The 25,108-nt window shown below is 35.8% G+C and overlaps 1 protein-coding gene across 1 annotated transcript in view; it reads left to right on the plus strand.

The window, feature by feature from the left end:
• Positions 1-25,108, plus strand: part of LOC119152713 (sodium channel protein type 2 subunit alpha-like) — an 80,890-nt gene that overhangs the window by 19,479 nt on the left and 36,303 nt on the right. The window contains exons 2-13 of the mRNA XM_037398339.1: positions 1,845-2,163; positions 5,271-5,389; positions 7,927-8,016; positions 9,786-9,914; positions 10,591-10,682; positions 11,564-11,836; positions 15,293-15,356; positions 15,922-16,063; positions 16,868-17,074; positions 18,485-18,775; positions 22,008-22,388; positions 23,405-23,537. Of these exons, the coding sequence (XP_037254236.1) occupies positions 1,897-2,163; positions 5,271-5,389; positions 7,927-8,016; positions 9,786-9,914; positions 10,591-10,682; positions 11,564-11,836; positions 15,293-15,356; positions 15,922-16,063; positions 16,868-17,074; positions 18,485-18,775; positions 22,008-22,388; positions 23,405-23,537 (2,188 nt within the window). The 5' untranslated portion in view covers positions 1,845-1,896. The remainder of the gene's footprint in view (positions 1-1,844; positions 2,164-5,270; positions 5,390-7,926; positions 8,017-9,785; positions 9,915-10,590; positions 10,683-11,563; positions 11,837-15,292; positions 15,357-15,921; positions 16,064-16,867; positions 17,075-18,484; positions 18,776-22,007; positions 22,389-23,404; positions 23,538-25,108) is intronic.

Below are 25,108 nucleotides of genomic sequence, written 5' to 3' on the forward strand. Positions count from 1 at the left end.
TTTTAGTCCCAGAGTCTCAGTTTAAGCAAGTGTTCGAGTATGCAAAAATTCTTTACCATTTCTAAAACCGTTTATGGATGTCTATCAGTACCATCTAGTGGCCATAAGAGTTATAGCACTTAGTAGGCTCGCACAGGAAATGCGAGATTTGACTTCAATAACCAGGATCCTTCAGCAGGAAGTTAGGTGTGGTCTGTAGAAGGAGACTTAAAAAAAAAAAAAAAAAAGGAAAGAAAAAAATGAAAAAGGAAAAGACATGATGGAATTTTAGCTGCAGTCTTCCTTGGTGCCATTCCAAACCCACATAAGTGCAAGATTCTTCACTGGTAATGAATTTTTAATTGTTTCCTGCAGTATTGAAACAGGATTATGCCTTTTATTTTTTTTTTCTTCTTCTGTAATTAACAATAAAATCTAACAGGATTCTGCTGCAGGACCACTTTCATTTTCCTAATTAACCCTTCTACTGCTAATAGTGCAGCTTCCAGCAGCAGTTTGCTACAGACCGCCCATGACAGAATGCACCAGGTGCATTTGCCCGCAATGGAAGAGCATGCTCACGGGGAGACCTGCAGGAGTTGGGATGTGTGTAGATGTCCGTATAGGTGTAAATGGCTGTGTGCGTATGGTTGAAAAGGGGAGGAAAGCATCATGTTGCAATTTATTTAGCGGGCTTCAAAAATACGAATTTGTTGCAGCTGTACTGGAATATGTATATTTAGTGAGACAGTAAAATAGGATCATGCTGATTGTATTTCTAACTATTGTATTGTTTTAATTTGGTAATTGTTTCGTGGGTATATTGTCTTACTCAGAAGTTGTTACTTTTTTGTTGCATTTGCTATATTTTTAATGTGCTTACTCAGGAGGAAGACTCTTAAGAAAGATTCTTGAAGGCTACAGGAAAGATGCCCTTTGTGTTTTCAGATCAAAGTATTTGCATTGGGAATATTTTCCACTTGTTCTTTTTAACTGAACTGTCTGGAGACATTAAGAAGAGATGGGTCTGCTCTTGTTAGTGAAAACTGTGCAAAATATATACAGCCGATATGGTATCAGACATAAAAGATATAAATGCAGTATGTAATGATTAAAGATCATTTTTGTTTAATTCAGCAATTCTTCCAGTGCACAGTATGTTACCAGGCAGGGGATCTGAATACAGGTGCTTATGCCTGAATCTTGTTTCCTGAGCTGGCAGCTTTGCAAAAGCAGCATATTTGTACCCAAAGAAAAAGAGCATCTTGCATTGCTTGCAACTGATCCCTCTGGCCGTACATGGCAGTAGTGGATTCTAGGAGTCATTTCTGGTCCTTGTAGCTAGAGGGAGGGTTAGTCCAAGGTGCAGCTTTTGGGATAATAAGGATAATTGTCTGGAGTCTCACTCCTCAACACAAAACTAGAAACACTTCAGGATTGTTGATTCCTCACACTGAATGCGGTGGAAAACATCTCCTGCTTTATTCACTAGAACAGACAGCATTATCTTTGATAAAGGCAAGATGTTATTGTATTGTATGTGACTTTTTTTTTTTTAATACAGTCTGTAGAATCGATACTCTATTGTCATAAGCACTAAATGAATTTGAAACTAAATATTTTAAGAATTGATACCTTCAAGACAGCTCTAAGAGGCCAGCTCCAAAGGAAAATGGTTTGTCTTGAAATAAAAACAAATTAAAAAATCTGTTTCACAGCAGCCTCGTCTTGGATGATAATTACTGAATTTAACAAGATGTTCCACAGAAAATTCTATGAAGGTATATTCTTTTGTATTATTTGTAGCTATTTGTGTTGCTCTAAATTTTTTCTGTGTTTTTTTTTTTATATATATATATTTTTAGCACTTTTTTATGAGAGAGGCTAAACAGTAATTAAGAGGTGCAGGATGAAAAGATGGCACAATCAGTGCTGGTACCACCAGGACCTGACAGCTTCCGCTACTTCACAAGAGAATCACTTGCAGCTATTGAACAGCGTGTTAATGAAGAAAAAGCTAAAAAATCCAAACAAGAACGCAAAGACGATGATGATGAAGATGGCCCAAAACCAAATAGCGACTTGGAGGCAGGAAAGACACTGCCATTTATTTATGGCGACATACCTCCAGGAATGGTGTCTGAGCCCTTGGAAGACCTGGACCCATATTATATCAATAAAAAAGTGAGTGTGTTGTATATTTTTATCAGACTTTAAGAAGATTAAAATACAAGGAACCCTCTCACAGGCATAATATTCCCAGTATTTTGGACATGGTCTGTAGGTATTATACATTTCCCCCATTTCATTGGCAGAAATCTTAACTGTAAGAACAGAAGTTAATAATGAAAGTTTGTGGGACCTGGTTTGTTTGTAGAGATGCATTTAGGTTTATTTTAATATACCTGGCATTATACTAAAACTTGTAACTTTCAGTGTTTTACACACAGGAGAAATTAAGAAGTAGCACAGGGGTTATCGTTAGAATTATTATTTTATGAATTGCTGTATTATAGATGCGAAAAGATCATGTCTTCACTATGAAACCCATCTAAAAGGTAGCTGAATGCCTTTTCACTAGCTTTCTTCACAGTCACATGGAAAGTCTAGGTCGCATTCTCTTGTTGCTGGGAAGGATAGGGAAATACGTGAAGGTAATTTCTCAGGATATGCTGAAGATCATCCTCTTCTGTTTTGTACTCTGTAGAGGCATCATATATCTCAGTGAAAAACTTTTCACATCCAGATTTATATTGTTCTATGATTTTTATCAAAGAGATGTTTGAAAGAGGGACAAAAAGAGGAGGCAGGAATTAATCTTGGAGTGTTGGCAGAATGTTGCGTAATTTAAAAAAATATTTTATAGATATGTTCATTTTTGAAAAAATAAACCCACATATTTACTTTCTGTTTAAAGTAACAACAACAATTGTTGTGGCCAAGCACAGAAGTGCTGAACTTTTAGACTTTTGACCAGATGGCCTTGGGTTTCCTCCAGAATTCCAGTAGCTCAGATTCTGGCATCCTATGTATTGCACCATCATTATTTTATCAGTAAAGAACAAATTGCCATTATTTTATTTTCTGTCTTCACAATTTTTTCTTGTGCTTTCTTTTCTTTCCTGTGGAAACTAGCTAGTGAATAAAAACAAGTGAATTTAAAAAACAACCATGAAAGCAAAAAAAAAAATACTTCGAAGAAAAAGGAAGAAAACTCCCAGCGATTGTTAGGAGTCAAACTTGAACTAAGTAACAAAATACAAATTAAGATACCTCCTGCAGGAATTAAGGGTATGCCTCATCACAAATATGTTGAAACAATAACAACATAGGCATACTGTGATAAACTAAACAGACAGAACAGCTTTAAAAAAAAAACAGCTCTACCTTAAATGTTCATTGCAGAATTTCTAAAAACTCAATTTGTGCTACAGGGAATCAAGAGTTAAATTTGAAAACAAAGTTTTCAATTAAATATAATGTTCTACTCCCTTTACTCAAGTGATTTACCCTGTTGAAGTCTGGAAGTAAGGCAAATGGAAGTTGGGTCAAAGTGCTGATCCCTTTCCTTCCTTCTTTCCCAGTTCTGCAGTATCAAAACTCTCAGTTCACTGTTGGAAATCCTAAAGTTAGTACACATATTATCACGCTTTGGAAACTAGAAAAGTAATTCTGCAATTAAGTGTGGACGTAAAGTGAAATCCTGCTGAATTTCTTTTTCCTGATTGAGAAATGCCTATCAGTTGTCTTGATCTTTTCCAAAAGCATAGTGGTTTCTAGTAGATGAGATGTAAGACTCCAAACTATACATGTATTGCCATAGTAATTTCTCCCATTATTTTTCTTGGTGTTCTTTGCATATCTTTGAACATCCTCGTTTAGGTCAGGCTCCATTTAAATTTTTTAATATGTCTTTATGAGTCAGCATCACACAACTGATGCTTCATCAGGTTTTTTTTTTCAGAGTAAAGGGAACAGAAAACATATGAAAAACTTTGATTTGAGGATATATTTTCTTGAACTCCAGGAAGAATAGTAATAGAGTTGAAAAGCAATGGTAGCAAAGAGTACATTACAGACCAATCCTTTCTCCTCTACAACAAAGGACCAGGGCATGGCTTGTGAATCAATGGGTATCTGGGAATGCAAGTATGTTCTGTTTGGAAGCACTGAAATGATTTCAGGCAGGGGGAGGCATTTTGTTTTCAGGATTTCAGCTGCTGTATTTGGCACACCTGCTCAGAAAGTAGAGCATAATTTTTACAAATGCTGCCCTCTGATTCCAGCAGAGGCAGATCATGGCTACTGGCTGTGCTCCAGGTTTGCATGGCTTGTGTTCCCTTTGGGCTTTTTAGGGCTGCCACAATGCTAGCTAGATCCACTTACCTTCAAAGAGCATGAACTTTCACACACGTGTAAAAGAAGTGATGATAGAAATAGAATAGGAATTTCCCCAAATGCATGGAAATCTAAATAATTTTAAAACTTTCTGCATGTTAAATAAAGGCTTTATTCTTTATTTCCCAGGTCTTAAGAAAACTATTACATTTATAAATGCTTCTTAAAATGTTGATAGTATGCATGAGCTATTGCTGAAACTGTGGAGACACAGTGAAAATACATGGATTATTGAATTCTGTATTGGGTAAAAGTAAAGCATAACAGAAGGAAAATAGACAGAATTGCAGGTATGAAACTCACAAGAAATAGTTGAAAAGAGAACCAATACGTTTACTCTTGCCTTAGAGTACAGCAAAAACTGTTCAGTACATCAGTGTAATGTTGAAAACTGGTTATTGAACACTCTTCCTTATTTTCATGAAGGTCATTCATGAAATTTAGATCACTTTGTAAGTACTATTGCCTTAGTGCTTTAATGTGATTAACTAATGCTGGCTATTTGATCAGGGAATGCTGAAGTTTTAATGGCTGTCATGTTTTTTAAAGTTACATACCTCACTATAAGGTACAAATCGTCATATACTAATTCTTCAGAAATTATGTATTATGTATACCTCTCTGTCTTCTAGGTAGCAATATCAGGATTACTTGTAGTATCTAAATGAACTTACTTGAATGTTTTCATGCAACTGTATTTATAGTAATTTGGGTTCTGGACTCTCCTATGTGTGAACTGGACAAGGGAATTGTGATTCTGGGGGAGGTATAAATGGAAGAAGAGTTTCACCAAATATGATTAATGATTAAATGAAAATGATACTGGACTTTAACCTGTAACTTGTTTCTAACTTGGTGCCTTTTAAATGCTTTTTCATTCTGTCTTTTTCCAGACCTTTATAGTATTGAATAAAGGGAAGGCAATATTCCGATTCAGTGCCACCTCTGCCCTGTACATGTTAACTCCTTTCAATCCTCTTAGAAAAATAGCTATTAAGATTTTGGTACATTCATATCCTTTTAAGTGGTTAGTCTAAAACTGTAGTGAATGAGATGTTATGTAGTATTTACATCATTCTCTGGCACATGTCCCAGGATCAATGTGATCTATAGTGTTTTGTCCCTCTTCTCTCTACTATTTGTCTTGCATTCTTTCTGTTATTCCCTTTTTACATTTGTGTTCGTTGCTGGATCTTAATATAGTAGAATCAGAAGATAGACAGCCAGTCATTGCCCTTTACAATTTTTTCCTGTGTCCTTTCCACCCCAACACACCTGTTTTTTCCCTTCCCGCTTATTTTTCCTGTAATCATCATATTTTTTTATCTTTTCCTCTCCTCCACACTTTTCATAAATTGCAGATATATTGCTCAAAATACTTTCAGTTCTTCACTGACACTGTGTGTTAAAAAGCAAATCTTTGATCCCACGTTTGTGCTTGCATGAATATTTGGTGAAAATACGGTTTCATAATTCCTTTCTTTCTGATTCAGATCACAATTGCAGAAGGATAGGTTGATCAACAGCTTAGGCTTCTTGTTTTGTTACGCATTCTCAGTCCTATATGTATCTTACTTGTCTATTTTATCTCTTGATCGTTATTCAATTATGCACTCGTAATTCTGTAGATGTTTTCATTTCAGTCTTCAAGTAGGATGTGAGACTTCCACATTGCAGGTAGACATTTGCAAAACTAAATGGTAATAGTGACTTATGTATTCTTTTGTCTTTTTTAGTGTTTTGATAGCTGACTATAGTAGGCATCCCACTGGTCTGATGCCAAATGCTGATCTGAACAGTGAGGGCATTGACTTCAGCAAGGCTGTTTACTTAAGGAGCAAATACAAAAGTTTGCACACTTACATTTTACAAAAGTCTAACATAAGTGCACTGAAAGTAGTTTTGTGATAACATTACATACAGGGATACTAAGATCGCATAGAATAAATCTTGAAAGGATTTTTTTTTCAATCTTGGTATAATGGAATTCTGATAATTACAATGGTTGTTACATGTTGGATGTGTTATCAATGCTAGCTTACAAATGACTTCAGGATCAATCATGACACTACATAGCCTGTTTTATATTTGCTTGCTACAGGTGTCACTACAAATAATTGTCAGTTATCTGACATTCCTTAGGAAGTTATAGAGCATTATTCAATTACAAGGAATAATGGGAGATCATGGGACTGAGATGGTGGTGAAGAGCTAGAGTCACCAAAGAATGTTAAAAAACATTGTTTAAATTTGTGGGAAGGTATATGCTAGTTATTTTACCACTGATGAAAGAATAGTGACGATTTGCAGCTCTGAGAGGACATTTCATCGAAAAGGATTTTGAAAGCCTATGTAAAATACAGGCTTGTGGAACACTTTAATAACACATGATTTTCTATGTTTTTTAAAAATACCTTTCTCTTCTGCTTTGCTCATATATGAATTACATAGTGAGAAGCTAGATGCTGAGTAAAGAATTTGAAATATATTTACTGAGCAGAAAACCCGAAGAATTGTTGAATGTAATGCCACACAGTTGTTTGAAGGTTGAGAAGGCAGAGGTATTTGCTGTCACTTGAAGGTTTTCTTCATTAATGTAGACATGCAAAGAGAACTTCATGTGGGGAACCTCACAGTACTTCCCACCCCATTATACTTGGACTTCTATTTAGAAACACCATGTGAACCTGCATTTTACAGTTACAGAAGCTAAAGCTCTTCTCATAATCGAGCTTTGTCCTTTCTAGTTTTAGGTTATCGTGCCATCATGTGGACGTTTTGTGCATCATCATTATGGTTTTCATTTTGGTGTTTGTATGTTCATTTCTGAGAAGAATGTAGTCAGTCCAGAGAGTGAAAGGTTGTAGATCCAGAGCAGTTCTGTTAAAATCAGTGGAATTATTTATGACTTGGACCTGTTCTGGAATTCTTTTTAGATTTCTTTTCTTTTAGAATATCATGTGTCTTCCCTCTGCCAACATTTATACTACAAAATCTATATATAAAGCAAACAGTAATAAAATAATTTTATCACTAAGATTTCCCTATGTTCTCTCCTACTATATAATAACTAGCTTTCAATATATGTATTACAATGATCAGCAAAAACATTGATATGTGCCAAATTTTATGGTGAAACATAGAAAAAGAAAAGTCAAGAAAATTTATTTTTCACTGTTTTGTATGAATGATTTAGATCAGATTTGGCTGGATCATCCAAAACAAGTGCCTTTTATGTTATTCTACTAAATTAGGAGCTACTACTTCAAACTTTCACATTTTTATTCAAAAGAAAAAATAATCTAAGGTCTTCTTAAAATTAAGGGTTGGGGCTTTTTTAATATCTTTCATATTTTCTAATTTTTAGTATGTGATTGTTCTCTTTTAGCTATAAAACAGTGACTGTGGAAGCTTTTTACATATTCAGGGCTTTTCCCCGAGTGTGGAGGGATAAATAGCTCCTGATAGTGGAAATCTGCCAAAGCAGTGTGTTATTTGATAGTCTTTTTATGAGATTTTCTGGCTTACATTCCTTAACTCTTAACCTACATTATTCAGCATGCTTATCATGTGCACTATTTTGACCAACTGTGTATTTATGACCATGAGTAACCCTCCAGACTGGACAAAGAATGTAGAGTAAGTTAAATGGATTTTTTTTTTTTAAATAATAATATTCGGTAATCTGAAATAAACTGCTGTAAAATTATTTTATATTTGGGTGGCATCCACTGGCAGCAGCTACCTGGTTGGCATATCCTCTCAACAGATATTCTGATGCTAGTTTCTTCTGTGCAATATTAAGTACATATATTTTACAATGCCTCATTACAAATTGTTCAATGTCCATCCTCTGTTTGCAGTACTAGATGGAGAATGTAAGAAGAGAAGTTAGACTTATGATCATGCAAAAAAGTGTATTATAAATATTTTCCACTGCATTCTATGTTATGTTTGTGCAAAAATGCGGGGAAATACTCTCCCATGTCTGTTGCAATAGCCATTACAGATAAAGGGATCGTGTGATGGATGGCTGTGTTCACTGTAGTGCAGCTTTCCTTTACCAAAGACAATCTAACAATGGAAAGTTTGTATGGAAAAAAAAGAGCTATTAAAAAAGCGTTTAAGTGGTTGGCTAATATTCCCATAGGAAAAGAAAAGGTCTAGCACGGTGTCAGCTACTTGGTGCTGATACACAATTGGTGTATATTTTGTTGTAGTTGCAAGGCTGTAGACCCCAGTGTGAAACGCTGCTCTTCATGGTGCTTCATTTTTGCAATAGCATTTTATACTTCTGCTGCTTCTTCATTCCTAACTGCTTTGGATGATACTTACCTGCTTAAACTTCAGTATTCAAAAGTGAAGTCATAGAGCTGTTAAAGTCAATGCAGGCATCCTTATTTTGAGTTCGATATGAACATGTATGTATTCAGGATGTCTACCATCTAGTAAATATTTATGAATAAAGATATCTAGCTTCAGTATTTCTTTATGTCATTATATTGTACCATTTAGATATACAACAGATAGATACATGTAGATACTCAATGTCTGTTGAGTAAAGTTGTGCAGGAAAGAAATTTTTTAGTAATTAAACTGAAAATACTAACATTGGAAAAATCATTTCAGTTTGACTCAAGTTTGAAAACCATTTCAAACCTTTAAATAGTTTAATTTGAATTCTTTTTTCATTAAAAATATAAATGAAACTATATTTCAAGATGACATCATTTGCAGGTAGCAAATTGAAATTACTCAGAATGCCAGAATTAAATATTATTACTTTTTAAATTTCAACCACATTTTTTAGTCAAAATGAGTAGCTGAATTTTATTTGTATTTGTAAAAAATGTTTAGTTGCTCTTACACAGGATTTTGCATCTGGAAACTCTTGGTTCATTTAGGTACTATGCCTGTCTTGCTGAAGGTGAAGTACTGGATACAGCTACTCTGTAACAAAGCCAAAGAGGACTGATGAGGGTTGGCACACTGCCAGCTCATGGTACTAAACATTTCAGCATAAAAATAACATTGAAGGAAGACATTTTTAGTCTGGAAACAAATTCTGAAATCCTAACATGATCTATCCGCATGTTTTGTTATAACATGGATTCAGATTGGACATAAACATGCATCAATGATGTAACCAGGAGTTTTGTAGCTGTCTTACTGTACAGATTATAGAATTTGAACTTAAGCTATGGGTTGTCATATAGTCTTTCAATCATAATTTTATTCCTCCTTCCTTATGGTATGCATTCTGCAGATGTTTAAAGTTGGTTGTAACTGCCATTAAATTCTTAGGCAACTTAAAAAGAAGAAAATGAGAATAAAGCAACTAAAGAGCATCATGTGTAAAACTAACATTTGTGTGTTTCTGTAAACTCTGTCTTGCATATTTTCCTCAGATACACATTCACTGGAATTTATACCTTTGAATCCCTCATTAAAATTCTTGCAAGGGGCTTCTGTTTAGAAGATTTTACGTTTCTTCGAGACCCATGGAATTGGCTAGATTTCACTGTCATTACATTTGCGTAAGTCTTCTACTTATTTTTTTATAAAAATATCTTCTGATAGCATGAAATTAGTGACTAAAAATTGCCTCATATTTTGTCAGCCAGAACATTTGGAGCCTGGACTTCCTGCAGTTTCAATATGTTTCTTTTACCTCTTTTACACATTTTAGTATTTCTAACTAAGCATGTGCTGCAGAGGCCAGCATGGTGTGCCAGCCCATTAGGATTGTGAATGCCATCAGCCTGAACTGTTCATATCCTGTCTCCTTTCTGCATCCCAGAATTAAAGGAATCCTTTTGACTTCCTGCTATAAGCTGACCAAATTAGGTTTCAAACACCAAGTCAATGTGGTTTATTTTGATAAAACATATTTTAATTTCATGGTCAGGAGCATATTTATAACACAGGCAAAATACAGTGAATGGTGAAGAGGTCTTGATCAAAGACCCAAGCAAATAGGATAAAATCTGCCTCAATTCTGAGTAACTGTGATTTAATCCTACAGGTATGTAACAGAATTTGTAAACCTAGGCAATGTTTCAGCTCTTCGAACTTTCAGAGTATTGAGAGCTTTGAAAACTATTTCTGTAATCCCAGGTAAGAAGTAGTTGGTGTAAGGTGTTAGGCCCCTCGTATCTCCAACTGTTATTTGTGTGCTGTCATTGTGTTTGTGTGTGAACTCCCCTATTACAGATATGTGACAGAGTTTGTGGACCTGGGCAATGTCTCAGCGTTGAGAACATTCAGAGTTCTCCGAGCTTTGAAAACAATATCAGTCATTCCAGGTGAGAGCTAGGTTAAACACTGAGGCTGACTTTTGTTCTACAAAGGCTGTACTCACATTTTTAAAGCATAAGCCTTGTTTGCTGCACATTGTTAACAAAATAAAAAAGCAGGAATCAAGACATGTAATTTTATTTAAATTGATTCTTGCTTATATTACTTGTATTTTCCTTTCAAAAAAGGTCAGCCTTTGAGTTTAACAAATTCTTGCATGAGATATTTGCAGTAAACAGCCTATGTGATTTGCATCTTATGACATCAAGCTTTCCTGTACGTGTTTTAAATATAAGTTATTTTTAAGCTTTCATACTGATGCAAATTTTATCATTTATTGCAGGCACTTGATATAGCAACTCAATTCAGTTTTAAGTCATGTATAAAAAATTAAACTCTAAAGGATAGCATGGACCATGCATGGGGTATTTTTTTAAAGATGTCTTTCTTCTCCAAACCATCACCCCTCTTATGATATCATTCAAATATGCACTTATAATGTCTTGGTACTGGGTTTACTAATGCAGAATACTTTTCAAAAGGTTCATATAAGAAAGGTTTGGGCAAGAAGCATCAGCTACAGTAACGATGCTTTTCTATGCAGGGTTGAGATATAGCATGAATAATAAAATCACTTGTTTTGGCATAAACAATATGTTTGGTATATGTAGTTTTTATTTCTGTACACTGTAAAACAGGCATAAACTTACAGCTTTTCATTCATCTTCACAAGTAATAAGGCTTTTCATGAAAATTACTGTATAATAAATATTAGACTCATTTAGTTGTCATTTTGCATGAAATCTTTATCTTGTCAGGTAAAAGCACTTGAATTTTTGTGTGTTTAGTATCTGTTTAACATCATAATAAAAATCTTTTCTCTTTGCAGGCTTGAAGACTATTGTGGGAGCCCTAATTCAGTCTGTGAAGAAGCTCTCGGATGTAATGATCCTGACTGTGTTTTGTCTGAGTGTATTTGCACTAATAGGGCTGCAGCTGTTCATGGGCAACTTGAGGAATAAATGCCTGCAGTGGCCTCCAGACAATTCTACTTTTGAAACAACTGTTATTTCCTACTTTAATAGCTCTATAGGTGAAAATGGTACATATATTAATACAACAATGACAACATTTAACTGGGATGAGTACATCGAAGACAGAAGTAAGAGTTAATTGTATAATCTACTTCATTGATTTTTCTGGAAATTTTTTAAACAGATACAAAAGCATCAGTATCTGTTGCATTTAAAATGGTGTAATCTGTCAAAAAGACATAAAAGCACTCATTTAGTGTAGTAAATAAAAGAACAGTCATAATGTAGTTTAACATACTCATAATATTGTGTTTGGTACAAAAATACCTTTTTTACCTTTTACTGAGTATGACTTTTAGAGTAAATCCCCATTGCGGTACAAAGCAGAAATTTCCGTGCTAGCTTCAAGCTTCCTGAAGTAGTGTGACAGTCCTACCTAATATGGGATCTAAAAAAGTATAGCTACAGTAGCGCAAGATAATGCCCAATATCATAAATCCACATTTGAAGATCAGTTAGCTCATGAATCCTGTCATAGCACGTAAATGCAGCTGCATTGTTTCCTCTGGAACTTGGTGTTTCTACAGTATAGTCCCTTGCACAGCATAGACATGCCTTGATGAGAGTGCTGATGATTTATTCCGTGCTTGTTCTTCTAGCAAAATAAGAACTAGATTTCATATCATGTGTCTTCTAATTCGTTTCTTACCTGTGGAAAATCAAAAAAATAGCATTTTGGTCTCCTTTGTACCTTATAATACAGTATTTTCACTGCTTTAGGTAGTTAACTTCACTACTGTGTTAATGAAAACTGTTTAAAATTCAGACAGAACAACTCTGAACATATCTATGGGAGATTGCTATTCTGTCTTTCGTCATGGTAAACAGCTTCAGTCTCTCCTGTTTATTCAGTGTTTTCTATTTATTTTAGTGTATTAGAGTTTTAACTTTGTAATTAGGCATAATCTTAATTTTTTTATAAAGTCTGTATAAATGTAACTGATGCCTGTATCACTGGAAGTTAGGAAACCTCAGTTTGACAGCTAAATGCTTTTGGATCCAAGTCTCATTGCCTTATAATCTTTTAATACACTTATCTCAGCATGCTTGTAGTATCATAGAAATGTCATCTTGGAGAAGAGCTTGGATGATAACCTATTCTTACAAACGTCTGAAGAACAGTTTCTATTCCATTCCCCTTTAGCTGTTTCTGGTACTACAGAACACAAATAGAAAGGTTTTTTTTAAAAATGTCTAATGTAAATTTTCCTGATTTCAGATTGAATATATTACTGCTTCTCCTGTGGTCTTAGAAATAAGATAATCTTAGACTACTTTCTATTAGTCTGTATGATATTTTAAAACCTTTATCTTCTTTATTTCTGGTCTTTTCTAAACCAAGCAATCCTATTTTCTGTTTTACATTTTATAAACCTTTTTTCACATTTCTTTGCTTTTTTGGACTCTTTGCAATTAGTCTGGGATTTGGGTTGGTTTGGGTTTTGGTTTTGTTTTTTTTTATGGTTTTGGTTTTGATTTTTTTTTTTAATAAGATGCTCAAGTCTGGTACTTCTCTAATAAAGGGACAAATCAGAAGTAATTATCTCATGTGCCATATATGAAACATTCCTGTTAACACATCTGAAAACTTATATCATTTTTATATCAGCACTGTATTGTTGATTCACAGTCAACTTGCAGTTCTTGAGTCACTGCATCTTTTTGTACAGCAGTGGCTGTGGCCAGATCCTGTCTATTTTGCATTTACGTATTTGATTTTGCCTTGTCAGCTGTAGCATTTTCCACTTGTCTCTGTTGAAATAAATCAAATTGCTTTTGGACCAGCTTGTCAGTTTGTAAAGGTCATTCTAAATTTCAATCATCTTCTCTCCTAGCTTGATGTCTTCAGAATACTTGATGCATTTTTTCTATTATTTCATGTCTTGAGTTGGTAATGAAACTTGTTGTGAATGTATAGCACAAATCCCTGGAGGATGTTTAGAACGATGCCCTTGTGAATTGACATTGCGCCACTGGCAATTGCTCTCTGAGAATCTTTTTTCATATATTTTGTGATGATTCCAGCCAGAACGTATCTCCTTTATTTGCTTATGAAAGTGTCATGTAGGACTTGCACCCATGACTGTTGTCCTGTTACTAAGTTGGCAGGAGACAGGAATAGTTTTATATATGATGTATTTTTTACAAACTCATATGGACTATCTTTATTACTTGATCATCATCATCTTTGTATTGAGATAATTATTATGTAAATGTTTTCCAAAATAGTGGGCTGAGAATTGAGCTGACTGGATGGTTTAACAGGATCATTTGCTTACCAGTGGAGGAGCTGTGCCACGTAAGAACGTGAATTAGGCCCACAGACAGTTTTGAAAATCCAGCTTGGAGCCTATCTGCATCTTTAAGCTCTTTAAGTAGGGGTTAGATCTCTCACAAGGCATGACTATGTGAGCACTGGAATGTCTGAAAATCCACTATTTTCTTATCTGATATCTGAGGGTAGATTGCAGATGCCTAAGTTATTCACATAATATACCTCTCTCTAAAGTAAGCTGATTTTATGCTGTCTCTGTTGTATGCTGGTGGTGACAGAGGAGAAGCGGTCAATAGGAATTGGTTGCAATTGTCTTCTTGTCTCCTTAGCATTAGCCCTCAGTTAGTTCATGCCAGCTAAGCTAGTTCATGCCAGCTGGAAGTGAATCTCAAAGGAACCATCTGCTTCCTGGGAACAGCTAGAACATACCTAATTCTGGCAACTTTAGCTTAATATGCCACCTGACCCAAAAATCTCCACTAGAGATTCCCATTTTACCTTAAAAATTCCAAACTAGGAATTGATGGCAAATTGATTTTCTCTTTCTGCCTCAAAACATAACAAAGAAAAGAAAACAATGTGCCAGGGGCTTTTAAGACTTCCACCTCTTTAAATTATATTTTACCTTATTTTAGTAGTTAGCCTATTGGCAAAATACATATAGATATTTCAAGTACATTCCTCTGCTATAGAATTTTGTGTAGTAATTTTTTGTAATGTACAATAAAAGCCTGGTTTCTCCCTCAGCTGCTCAAGTCAAGATCCAGTTAGCAATTTCTTATGCATGTTGTGTTATGTTTTCATGCTGCAAAAATTTCAGTACTTTTTCAAGTAATATTTGGATAAAATAGTATGTAATGAAATAACACTACATGATATATATGAAAATGCATGAACAAAGGCAGGGAATTGCCCTCATCCTTTGTCTTGGTTTGCTGCTATTTGTTCACTCATTTGTTGACATAAACAATTTGGTATTCCACCCATTGTATCTTACTAATTTGGGTAGGCTACTGAGAATTATCTGTACAACTACCTTTCTATTTTCTAAAGAAAGGCCAGCTTCAAGACTCTATAGTCAAAACAGTATTTTTCATGCTTTTTTTTATTCCTAATCATTATATATTGCAGTTAAACTGTTAGCTCTGCTTATTTCTGTAAAGTGTAAAGGTCTGTATCATTGCTCAATTTCCATTTGGTATAAATGATCTTTCTCATAACCTTTTTCATTTATTTTTTTTTAAAACAGGTCATTTCTACTTCTTGGAAGGACAAAATGATGCTCTGCTGTGTGGCAATAGCTCAGATGCAGGGTAAGAAAATGATCATCGTTTTTCATCATGCATCAAGAAAAAATAATTAGCTACTTAGAATAGCTCAGGTGGTCAACTGTCGTATCAACTGTACATGCAGTTGCAAATTACCAATGTTTTGCCATTGAAGCTATACCTGAATATAACCATCTATGTGATTTGAGTTTACACAGGCACCTTCATCAGCATCTTAGGCTAATTTTGTAGACGTAACCACATGATTGCTATGTGCATAAATGTTGCTGCTAGCTTGCTGACAACTGTTTATCATCAGCCATGCTAGTTGACATTCTCTTTTCCTGGTAGAGATGTGTTGATATGACAGATTGTGGGGAAGGGTAGATTGCTATTAGTTATATTATTGAAGTATTAAAATATCATTAGGAAATGGAATTAACATTTGAAAACCAGTAAGACATATATTTTTATCTTAGGTATGTAGAATAAAATTTTACTTGTTCATAATTTCATTAGCAATTGGTACTCCTGAACAATTTTGTGATTTACTATAGCATATCGTAATTTAGAGTAGTTGTTAAAAATAGCATTTCCTCTTCTTTTGTAGTCAATGTCCAGAAGGATATATATGTGTGAAAGCTGGTAGAAACCCCAACTATGGCTACACAAGTTTTGATACATTCAGTTGGGCATTCTTGTCACTGTTTCGATTGATGACTCAGGACTTTTGGGAGAATCTTTACCAGCTGGTGAGGACTTATTAAAATAAACAGCACCATCACCAATACCATTACTACATAGTACTTGCATAGTTATTTTCATTCCCATGTCCCTAAGGTCTTTGGGACAGAAATCATCTTTTATTTTGTATATGTAAGCTGTCTAAAACAATAGGGCCCTTGTTCATGATTTAGGTTCTCATGTGCTACTCAAATACATAATAGGAAATAGCTGCTATTTTTTAAGGTGGTTAAGCATTATTGTTTCTTTTCACAAGTGAGTAAATGAACTTAAGTTGTTAAAGCTTCTTACCCAAACATGCTGTAAATAGATGCGAGTTAAATTGATTTGAAGTTAGTACAAATACGTTGTCTTTAAAAAGGTTACATCTTGTCCCTGAACTACATGTATCCTTAACCTGAAGGACAGTGATGTTGTGCAACGTGACATTTTGTATACTGCACTGTCTTTGTGGCATTGTAGTTTGGGACTGATGAGACAAGAAGGTAAGATGCTGGTTAGTGGCCCCACTACTGTTAGATTTAAAGGCTGTAATATAGACAATATAGTGGGGGCAGCAACTGCTACTCATTGGCAGAAGTTCTGAAGTATTCAAGCTACAGAATCTTACTTACCTTGACCATAGTATACACAAAACTTGGATTTTTGTATACATAGCCTGGATATAATCCTATTTGTATATGGAAAAAATAATTTTGTGCTAATACAAAACAATCTTATAATGTGTTTCTAGATCATGACACAGATGCTACCATATTACGCAACAGTATTTAAAAGTCTGCTAAAAATGTGAATTACCTCTTTTTCTCCAGACACTGCGTGCTGCCGGGAAAACATACATGATATTTTTTGTTTTGGTCATTTTCCTGGGTTCTTTCTACCTGATTAACTTGATCCTGGCTGTGGTCGCCATGGCCTATGAAGAACAAAATCAAGCAACCATGGAAGAAGCAGAACAGAAAGAAGCAGAATTTCAGCAAATGCTGGAACAACTGAAAAAGCAACAGGAAGAAGCTCAGGTATCCCTGTAAAGTAAAATTCCTTCTTCCATTCATGATTGTGATTGGATACTTTATGTCTACATATCAGAATACTTCTACTCCCCTACTCCTAACAATAGATTAGCTTCAGCCTTATAAATTCCTTTGTTTTGCAAACAGTCTTTAATGTTTTCCATTGCACTGCTTCTGCTGGCTTGAGTGAACCTGTTAATTCGTGGCAAAAAATGATAATAAGCCAAAGTACTGGATTTTCAAATTGGAGATGGAAATTAGCTTTTTTACTGAGCACTTGAACAAGTTGCTCAGAGTGCTTGTGGCATCACCATCCCTGACGATAATCAAAAGCTGTTTGGATGTGGTTCTGGTTGCCTGCTTTAGGTGATCCTGTCTGTTCTGGGGAGTTGGACACGATGGCATCCAGAGGTTCCTTTCCAACCTCAACCATTCTGTGATTCTGTGAAATGGAGATGGAGATGTGGGGGAGAAAATCCCAGGAATTCTGCTTATTTCAGCAACAAAAGCAAATGTATTTGAGGTGTTGTGGAAGAAATATTTTGCTTCAGCAATATTTGGGTTTTTTTACTCCTTTCCCAGCTCTCACAGCAGAAAGCCGTAGTGCTTCAGTTTTAAAGAAAACGGGAAAAAATTGAGAAACTGAGGAAATGCTTCTGTGGTACAGAAATCATGATTACATACTGCTTTGAATTTCCTTTTCATTTTTTGAAGACTCTGAAAACTTTAATAGGATAATTGATAATGTCTGCTTGGTGTGTAGCCACATAGAGCAGAAGGTGCTCTGTGTCTTCCATGTAAGCACATGACTAGTCAGCAATAGGGGGTTTTGTTTGGTTGGTTAGGTTTTTTCTACCACAACTTATAAATAACTGTCAATCAAATCCTCCACAAATGTTTGAAACTTCAAACAACAACAGGCCTCTAATAGCCTGCAATTTAACTCAAATCTCTGATAATGATTTGCAAAACTGAGACAAGCAATGTTACACCAGATCTGTAGTAGACTAGAGAGCATTCAAAGTCCAGCAAAATGGTGTAAGAAAGTGTTGCTTTCTGTTAACAGGGATTTTTCCTGTTGTTTGAGCTTTGATCCCTTCCCTTTACATAGTATTTCAGGTGAAAAATTCATTGCAACATATTCCTCCCATCTAAAACAGATGCTTGTTAACTCGGTTCTCTGACAGCACAGTTTTCCCTTGGGCTGCTCTAGCTCCTGGTTTACAGAGCAGTGGCAAATTACGGTTCCTGTGCTATTTCACAATTTATACTTGTAAGGATATGCTGGGTTCAGTGAAGTGGGATCATTGCTTTTATTTAAAAGTATTTTTTTTTAAGAATGGCAATAAATTTAAAATAGTGAGTGGTGTGTGTTGGTATAAATGTTGTAAATTGCATATGTGCTTGTACATATAGGCAGCAGCAGCAGCTGCAGCAGCTGACTCAAGAGATTATAGTGGAGTAGGTGGAATAGGTGGATTCTCCGAAAGTTCTTCTGAGGCGTCAAAACTGAGCTCAAAGAGTGCTAAAGAGAGGAGGAACAGAAGAAAGAAAAAAAAGCAAAAAGAACAATCTGAAGGCGAGGAGAAGGACGGGGAAGAATTTCACAAATCTGAATCAGAGGACAGCATCAAAAGGAAAGGTTTCCGATTTTCCATTGAAGGGAATAGACTGACTTATGAAAAGAAATTCTCTTCCCCACACCAGGTACCATAGTATTATTACCTCTTAAACACCTTTGTTGTTTGCTTAATCATACAAAATGAAACACTATAAAGTAGTTTGGTCAGTTCTTGCAAAAGATACTACAGATTCTTTAATACCTTAGATCAAAGTATGACCAAGTTAATATTTGCAGCCAAAGATGAAACTGTAAGAATTTGAGCTATTTTGTTTCATTCTTAATTTGTGTGAAAAATCAAAATAATGTGTATTAATTAAAATGAGTTGTATTTCAACTTTCTTAATGAAAATGGACCTATCTCCCCATCAAGATGGATGTATTCAGCATTATCAGTGGCTTCAAAATTTGGTGCACACATACAAAGGAATTTAATGTTTTACATGAGAAAGGTACTAAAATGTGGGATGCAAAAACCCCCGTAGAAATTGCATAAATGTTCATGTGAAATCTGACAAATTAATTGATATTAGACCGTTAATTGTGTTATCTTCAAGAAGGTGGAAATATGTGTGGCAACGTGTCCTTGCATGTGTTCTCTTACATTGAAACACCATGACTCAGTGCCATCTGCATCTCTCCATCCAGACATCTATTTAATTTGTTAGTTTTGTTATATTACCCCTTCTAAACTTTTCAGAGCTCCTCTTCATTTGCCGACCTCCGACTCTCTCCTCTTCAGCACTTCCAAGGCCAGATCTCACATCCACTCTCCTTTTGCTGCTCCTTTGTGTGCCTCAATATGCTGCTTCCTTTTATGTCCACCTTCTTGATTCTCCCTGGTCTTTATGACTTGCTTTCTCCCTCCTTTTAGTCACTGTTACTAAACTCATTCCTTCCTTTTTAATCCTCTTCTGTTACTGTCTCTGGAAAGCCTGTTTCATCCCTAAATAGATCATGAGCATTCATATTCTCTTCATGTATCACTTTCTCCAGCTCCCATTCTCAAAGAAGCTCAGACCTCTTCATCCAATATTTTATTAAGGACTCTCCTTGTTAGATCAGACTGTGGTGGGAAATAACACTTCTAGCTTCCTGCTTCTGGCAAGTTAACTCCTCCTTCCACTTACTTCCTAATGTACTTCCTTTTTTAATAGTACTGCATCCTTCCCCACCACCCCCTGCCACCCTTGGTCTACCACCATTTTGTGTTGTTAACTGTCTAGCTAATCTCTGTAAGACTTCACTGCTGAATTGAGTTAGTTCATGATTCATTCTGTTCCTTATGCAGATTTTCACACCTATATCCATTGACTTCAACTTTGTGTTGAAGACCCATCTAATCCCTTAGGTACATATTCTTCCTTGTGTCTTCATTCAGACTGCAGCCTTATTCAACTGCAGCTCAATTCATCCATCTGGTAAGAAATGAAGCATTCCTCATACAATTTGCTTCTCTTACCTTTCATCTCCAAGTTCATTTACAGCTGTTTACTCTGACAGTCTAGCAATCCCCTCCCCTCTGGTTTTCCAGCTCTAGTTCCTTTTCACTCTGGATTCTAGCCACTCAACAGAAATTCCACTCACCAGTTTTTAATAACCTTTTTCTAGACAAAACTCAAGTTTGTATCTCATTTTGACTTTTTCCTTGACATTTCACTTGCCTTCAATGTAACCAGCCATTATGTTCTTCTTGAAAACTTATTCTTCCTAATGTTCATTATTTCATTTCCTCTCGGTTCTCCTGGTGTAGTTATGCTTTAGAAGATTCTTTTACCCCTTTATCCCATTGACAGTTTTCTAAGGGATTTCCACATGTCCTTTTGATAGTTCCTTCTCTCTTTCCTTTTCTTTTTCCTTTTCTTTTTTTTAAACTCTAAATGTACAATTGTAAATCATTTTTAACTTGGACCTTTTTCCATGTCCCAGTTACTGCTGTATTCATCAACAATGTTGTTGCAAAGAGCACTAACCTATCTCATTGCTTTTACCTAATCTGCTAGTAAACATAATCTAACTAAAGATATTTTAATACCATAAAACGAACTGTGCCTAAAGTTCCCTCCAACCCACCTTGTGTACTTTACAGTAAACAAGTCCCAGCTTTGATTGACCCATGCCAGCATTCATAACCTCCTGTTAAATTTTCAAAAGTTTCTTTGAGCTCTTTCTGGTATGCTGCCCCTCATGCTTGGAAGAAGCTCCCATGGGTTTCCACAGAACACTTCATTGCTTTCCTCAAATCCCTCTTTAAAACTCTCTTTTACCATGCTGCCTACAGAAAGCTTGACAGGGAAGTGACTTCAGGTGAGCTAAGACCACTGTTTATCATACCCATCAATTTTGCCTCCTTGTATTCCCTCTCTTTTTGTTTCCATCTGTTGTGTTACGCTTAGATAAGAAGTTCCTTGCAGAGTGCCTTTTTGTTCTGCATTTTGCAGTACCTAGAACAATGGGGCTCAGGTCCATAAAGATAAGTTGCAGAAGAGAAACAAAGACACTGCTTTGTTATTTATCATCTCTGCTGTTCATAGAGGTCTTGGGTGAAATCAGGTACTAATGCTAATCAATCAAGTCAAGAGAATCATTGATATGAATTAAAGTTAACAATCTGTAAAATTGTTTGCAAGATTAGAGCAAAATTTGCAAGATTATTTGCAAGATTAGGGATTTTTACTCTGATCTTGATGGCAGAATGTTTACTCACATGGGTAAATTGGCAAACATTAGTGAGACTACTTATACAAAATTACAGGCATATGTTTGCATATTCAGGATAGCTAAGACAAACAAAAGATAAGATAACAAAAAACTTATTGTGGCCTACTTGACTGGTATCTGGGGAAAAAAAAAGTATGTTTATTAAACTAGGCAGTATTTGGAGCTACCTTTGTGTGCAGACTAAGTCACAGGAAACTTGCCTAAAATGTTATTTACTCAGCCTGTTGGACTAATGCCAACCTGGGATAAATAGTGTCTAGATGTGCTTGCTCAGTTTATGAACAATTGGTAATAAACCGGGCAGAATGGCAGAGGAAATAAGTCTGTCAAGCAGTTTCTTTTACTCTAATTAAACCAATGATTTAATATATCTGAAGTGGTGAAACAACTAGTCTTTGTCTGTCACTTATGTGCTCTTTGTTTACTACCCAAAAGGGAGGGTACAGGGGTGGGGGGTGAGGAGGGCTGTACCAGTTCATTTCTTTGTAGATGACCTTACCCTTAAGACATATTAACACTGTGGTTTTTTCCTCTGTATGAAAACATTATATTTTAAATTATTTTTATCTGATAAACATTGTTTTTATTTGCCTACAGTCTTTGCTGAGCATTCGAGGCTCCCTGTTTTCCCCAAGACGCAATAGCAGAACAAGTCTTTTCAGCTTCAGAGGTCGAGCAAAAGATGTAGGATCAGAAAATGACTTTGCTGATGATGAGCACAGCACTTTTGAAGACAATGAGAGCAGAAGAGATTCTCTCTTTGTTCCTCATAGACATGGTGAACGGCGCAACAGTAACATTAGTCAGGCCAGTAGGTCATCCAGGACAGTACCTCCACTTCCAGCAAACGGGAAGATGCACAGCACTGTGGATTGCAATGGAGTAGTTTCTTTAGTCGGTGGGCCGCCAGCTTTGACGTCACCTACTGGACAGCTTCTGCCAGAGGTGATGATTGATAAAGCAGCCACTGCTAGCAATGTAAGGAAGTCTGCAATAGCTCAGGCATGATGTTCTCCCCCTCTGTGATCAACTACTGTTTCTACAATATTTAGTCACTTGGGAATGATTCCCTTTCTGACCAAGCTGTGAATGCTCCTTTCATATATTCCAGTTATAAGCTAAAGTAGAAACTGAAATTTTATAGCTCTCTAACTAAATATGTGGAAAATATATGCTAATTTACTGGGAATTAACAGAATAAGATAGAAAACCACTGAATAAATGTAGTACGTGTAGTCTTACACCCTTTGATTCATTATGCTAACTGAAGACTTAACTGGAAGGTTCTCATTCAAATATCAGACAGGATATAAAAATATTAATTTTATTTACTTAATGGAATATATTAAATGAGTATTTAAATTCCCACTGACTATATGTGAAACTTATGAGTAACACTGATAGTACAACTTACATGGGTTGTGATATTCTTCCTGTAACACAGTTAATTTTTCTAGTTTGGTTTTTTTTTGAGATGTCAACATGTCAACATTATGAAATATTTTTGCTTTTATTTTGTTTGAAAACGTGCTAGAAAATTGATAATTTATTATAAATTAAGAGTTATCTTAAGAAAATACACTTATATGTGTTTTTACTGCTAGCTGTGTAGGGTGTGCATTTTCATGTTTAGAAAAAGACTTCACTGCCTAATTAGAAAGATATTTATGGCAGAGCTTATTGACAAGCATTGTGGAACTTTTTATAGTGTAAAAACTATTCACAGTCTAAAATATGTTTTAAAATCTCAGCCCTGTTTCAGAAAAAAACTTAAAACCGTTTTTTAAGCACAAGAGCAATCCTATTGATGTGTCTGACTATTTACAATATACAAAGTTAAGCATACAGTAGTCTATTGCAAAACTACAACATAAATGGAGCATGGTGCAGGACAGCAAAGTGTTTTAAACCATTGTACTTCTATAATAATTTACAGTGTTATTCTTACTAAATGAACAATCAATAGGTTATTTTATCAGTGTTTTATTTTTCAGGGCACTACTACAGAAACTGACTTAAGAAAGAGACGGTCTAGTTCTTATCATGTTCCTATGGACTACCTAGCAGATCCTAGTGCAAGGCAAAGAGCAATGAGTATAGCCAGCATGCTTACAAACACAATGGAAGGTATGTAACACAGAATTGTTATATGATGATACCATAAAGTGCTATTAAACGTATGATAAATTAAGTAGTAGTGGTGGTTTAAGGCAGCTATTTCAGCTTAAAGGGTACCAGCAAGATGAGATTTGTATATAGAGGTAGTGTTTTGATTTTTTTTTTTAGAATGGACTGATGTATATGGAAAAGCAGTCAAGCTTTCAATATACTAATAGGTTTAAGGTGGAAGCAGCAAAATTCCAAGTTAAATGAATGCAGAAAGCAATTGATCAATGCAGTGTTTTCTAGACAAGTTATATTTTGGTGTAAAAGGTCTTTTTAGGTTAATGAAATGGCTATGCTTCTTGCAGTAGAACAATCCCCTTCTACCACTTCAACAGACATGCTGTTGCACAAAGGAAGGATTGCATTATTCTTTCTGTAAGGCTAAATACAATGAATCTGAATCATGGAATTAAGCAACTACTTGCAAAAAAGGGCAAAACATTACTCTGAGGCTTAAGTGACTGCCCAAAATAGCAAACAGGAAGGTAATAATGAGCAGTTTTGCACATGTGGACCATAACACTGTCTAAATACTTGTCTGACTTCTGTTTTTTTCTAAGCGTTTATCTTTTATGACACTTTTAAATATTTTATTCATTCTATGTGTAGAATCATAGAATGGTTTGGGTTGGAAGGGACCTTAAAGATCATCTGTTTCCAACCCCCCTGCCATGGACAGGGACACCTTCCACTAGACCAGGTTGCTCAAAGCTCCATCCAGCCTGGCCTTGAACACTTCCAGGGATGGGGCATCCACAGCTTCTCTGGACAACCTGTTCCAGTGTCCCATCACCCTCACAGTAAGGAATTTGTTCCTAATATTTAGATCTACCACCTTTAATCTTAAAACTCTTACCCCTTGTCCTATCAGTACACTCTCTGATAGGGTCCTCCCCATCTTTCCTGTAGGCCCCCTTTAAATATTGGAAGGCTCCCTGGGGCCTTTGCTTCTCTAGGCTGAACAGCCCCAACTCCCTCAGTCTGCCCTCAAAGGAGAGGTGTTCCAGCCCTCTGATCATCTTCATGGCCCTCCTCTGGCCCTACTCTAACAGGTCGATGTCTTATGCTGGGGACCCTGGAGCTGAGCACAGTACTCCGGGTGGGGTCTCACAAGAGCTGAGCAGAGGGGGAGAATCACCTCCTTCGAACGGCTGGCCACACTTCTGATACAGCCCAGGATGAGACTGGCTTTCTGGGCTGTGAGTGTACGTTGCCTACTCATACGCAGTTTTTCATCCACCGATACCTCCCAAGTCTTTCTTCACAGGGCTGCTCTTAATCCACTCATTGTCCAGCCTGTATGCCTGATTTCTAAGACAAATTTCTGTTTTGCATACTATGTGGCATTTGCTTGTGAAAGGCTATTTTATCTATTGAATATTTACTATTCTTTTTATATCAAATTCAAAAGTGGGACAGATTATTTTTAATTGTAATTTCTTTTGACTGACAGTATCCTTTGTTTCTAAAGGTCTACAATATCAACACAGTTTATCAACAGTACATTGGAAAACAGCATTTAGGCCTCAAGG

Source organism: Falco rusticolus, chromosome 8 (genome assembly GCF_015220075.1).
Source record: "Falco rusticolus isolate bFalRus1 chromosome 8, bFalRus1.pri, whole genome shotgun sequence".
Lineage (NCBI taxonomy): Eukaryota > Metazoa > Chordata > Aves > Falconiformes > Falconidae > Falco > Falco rusticolus.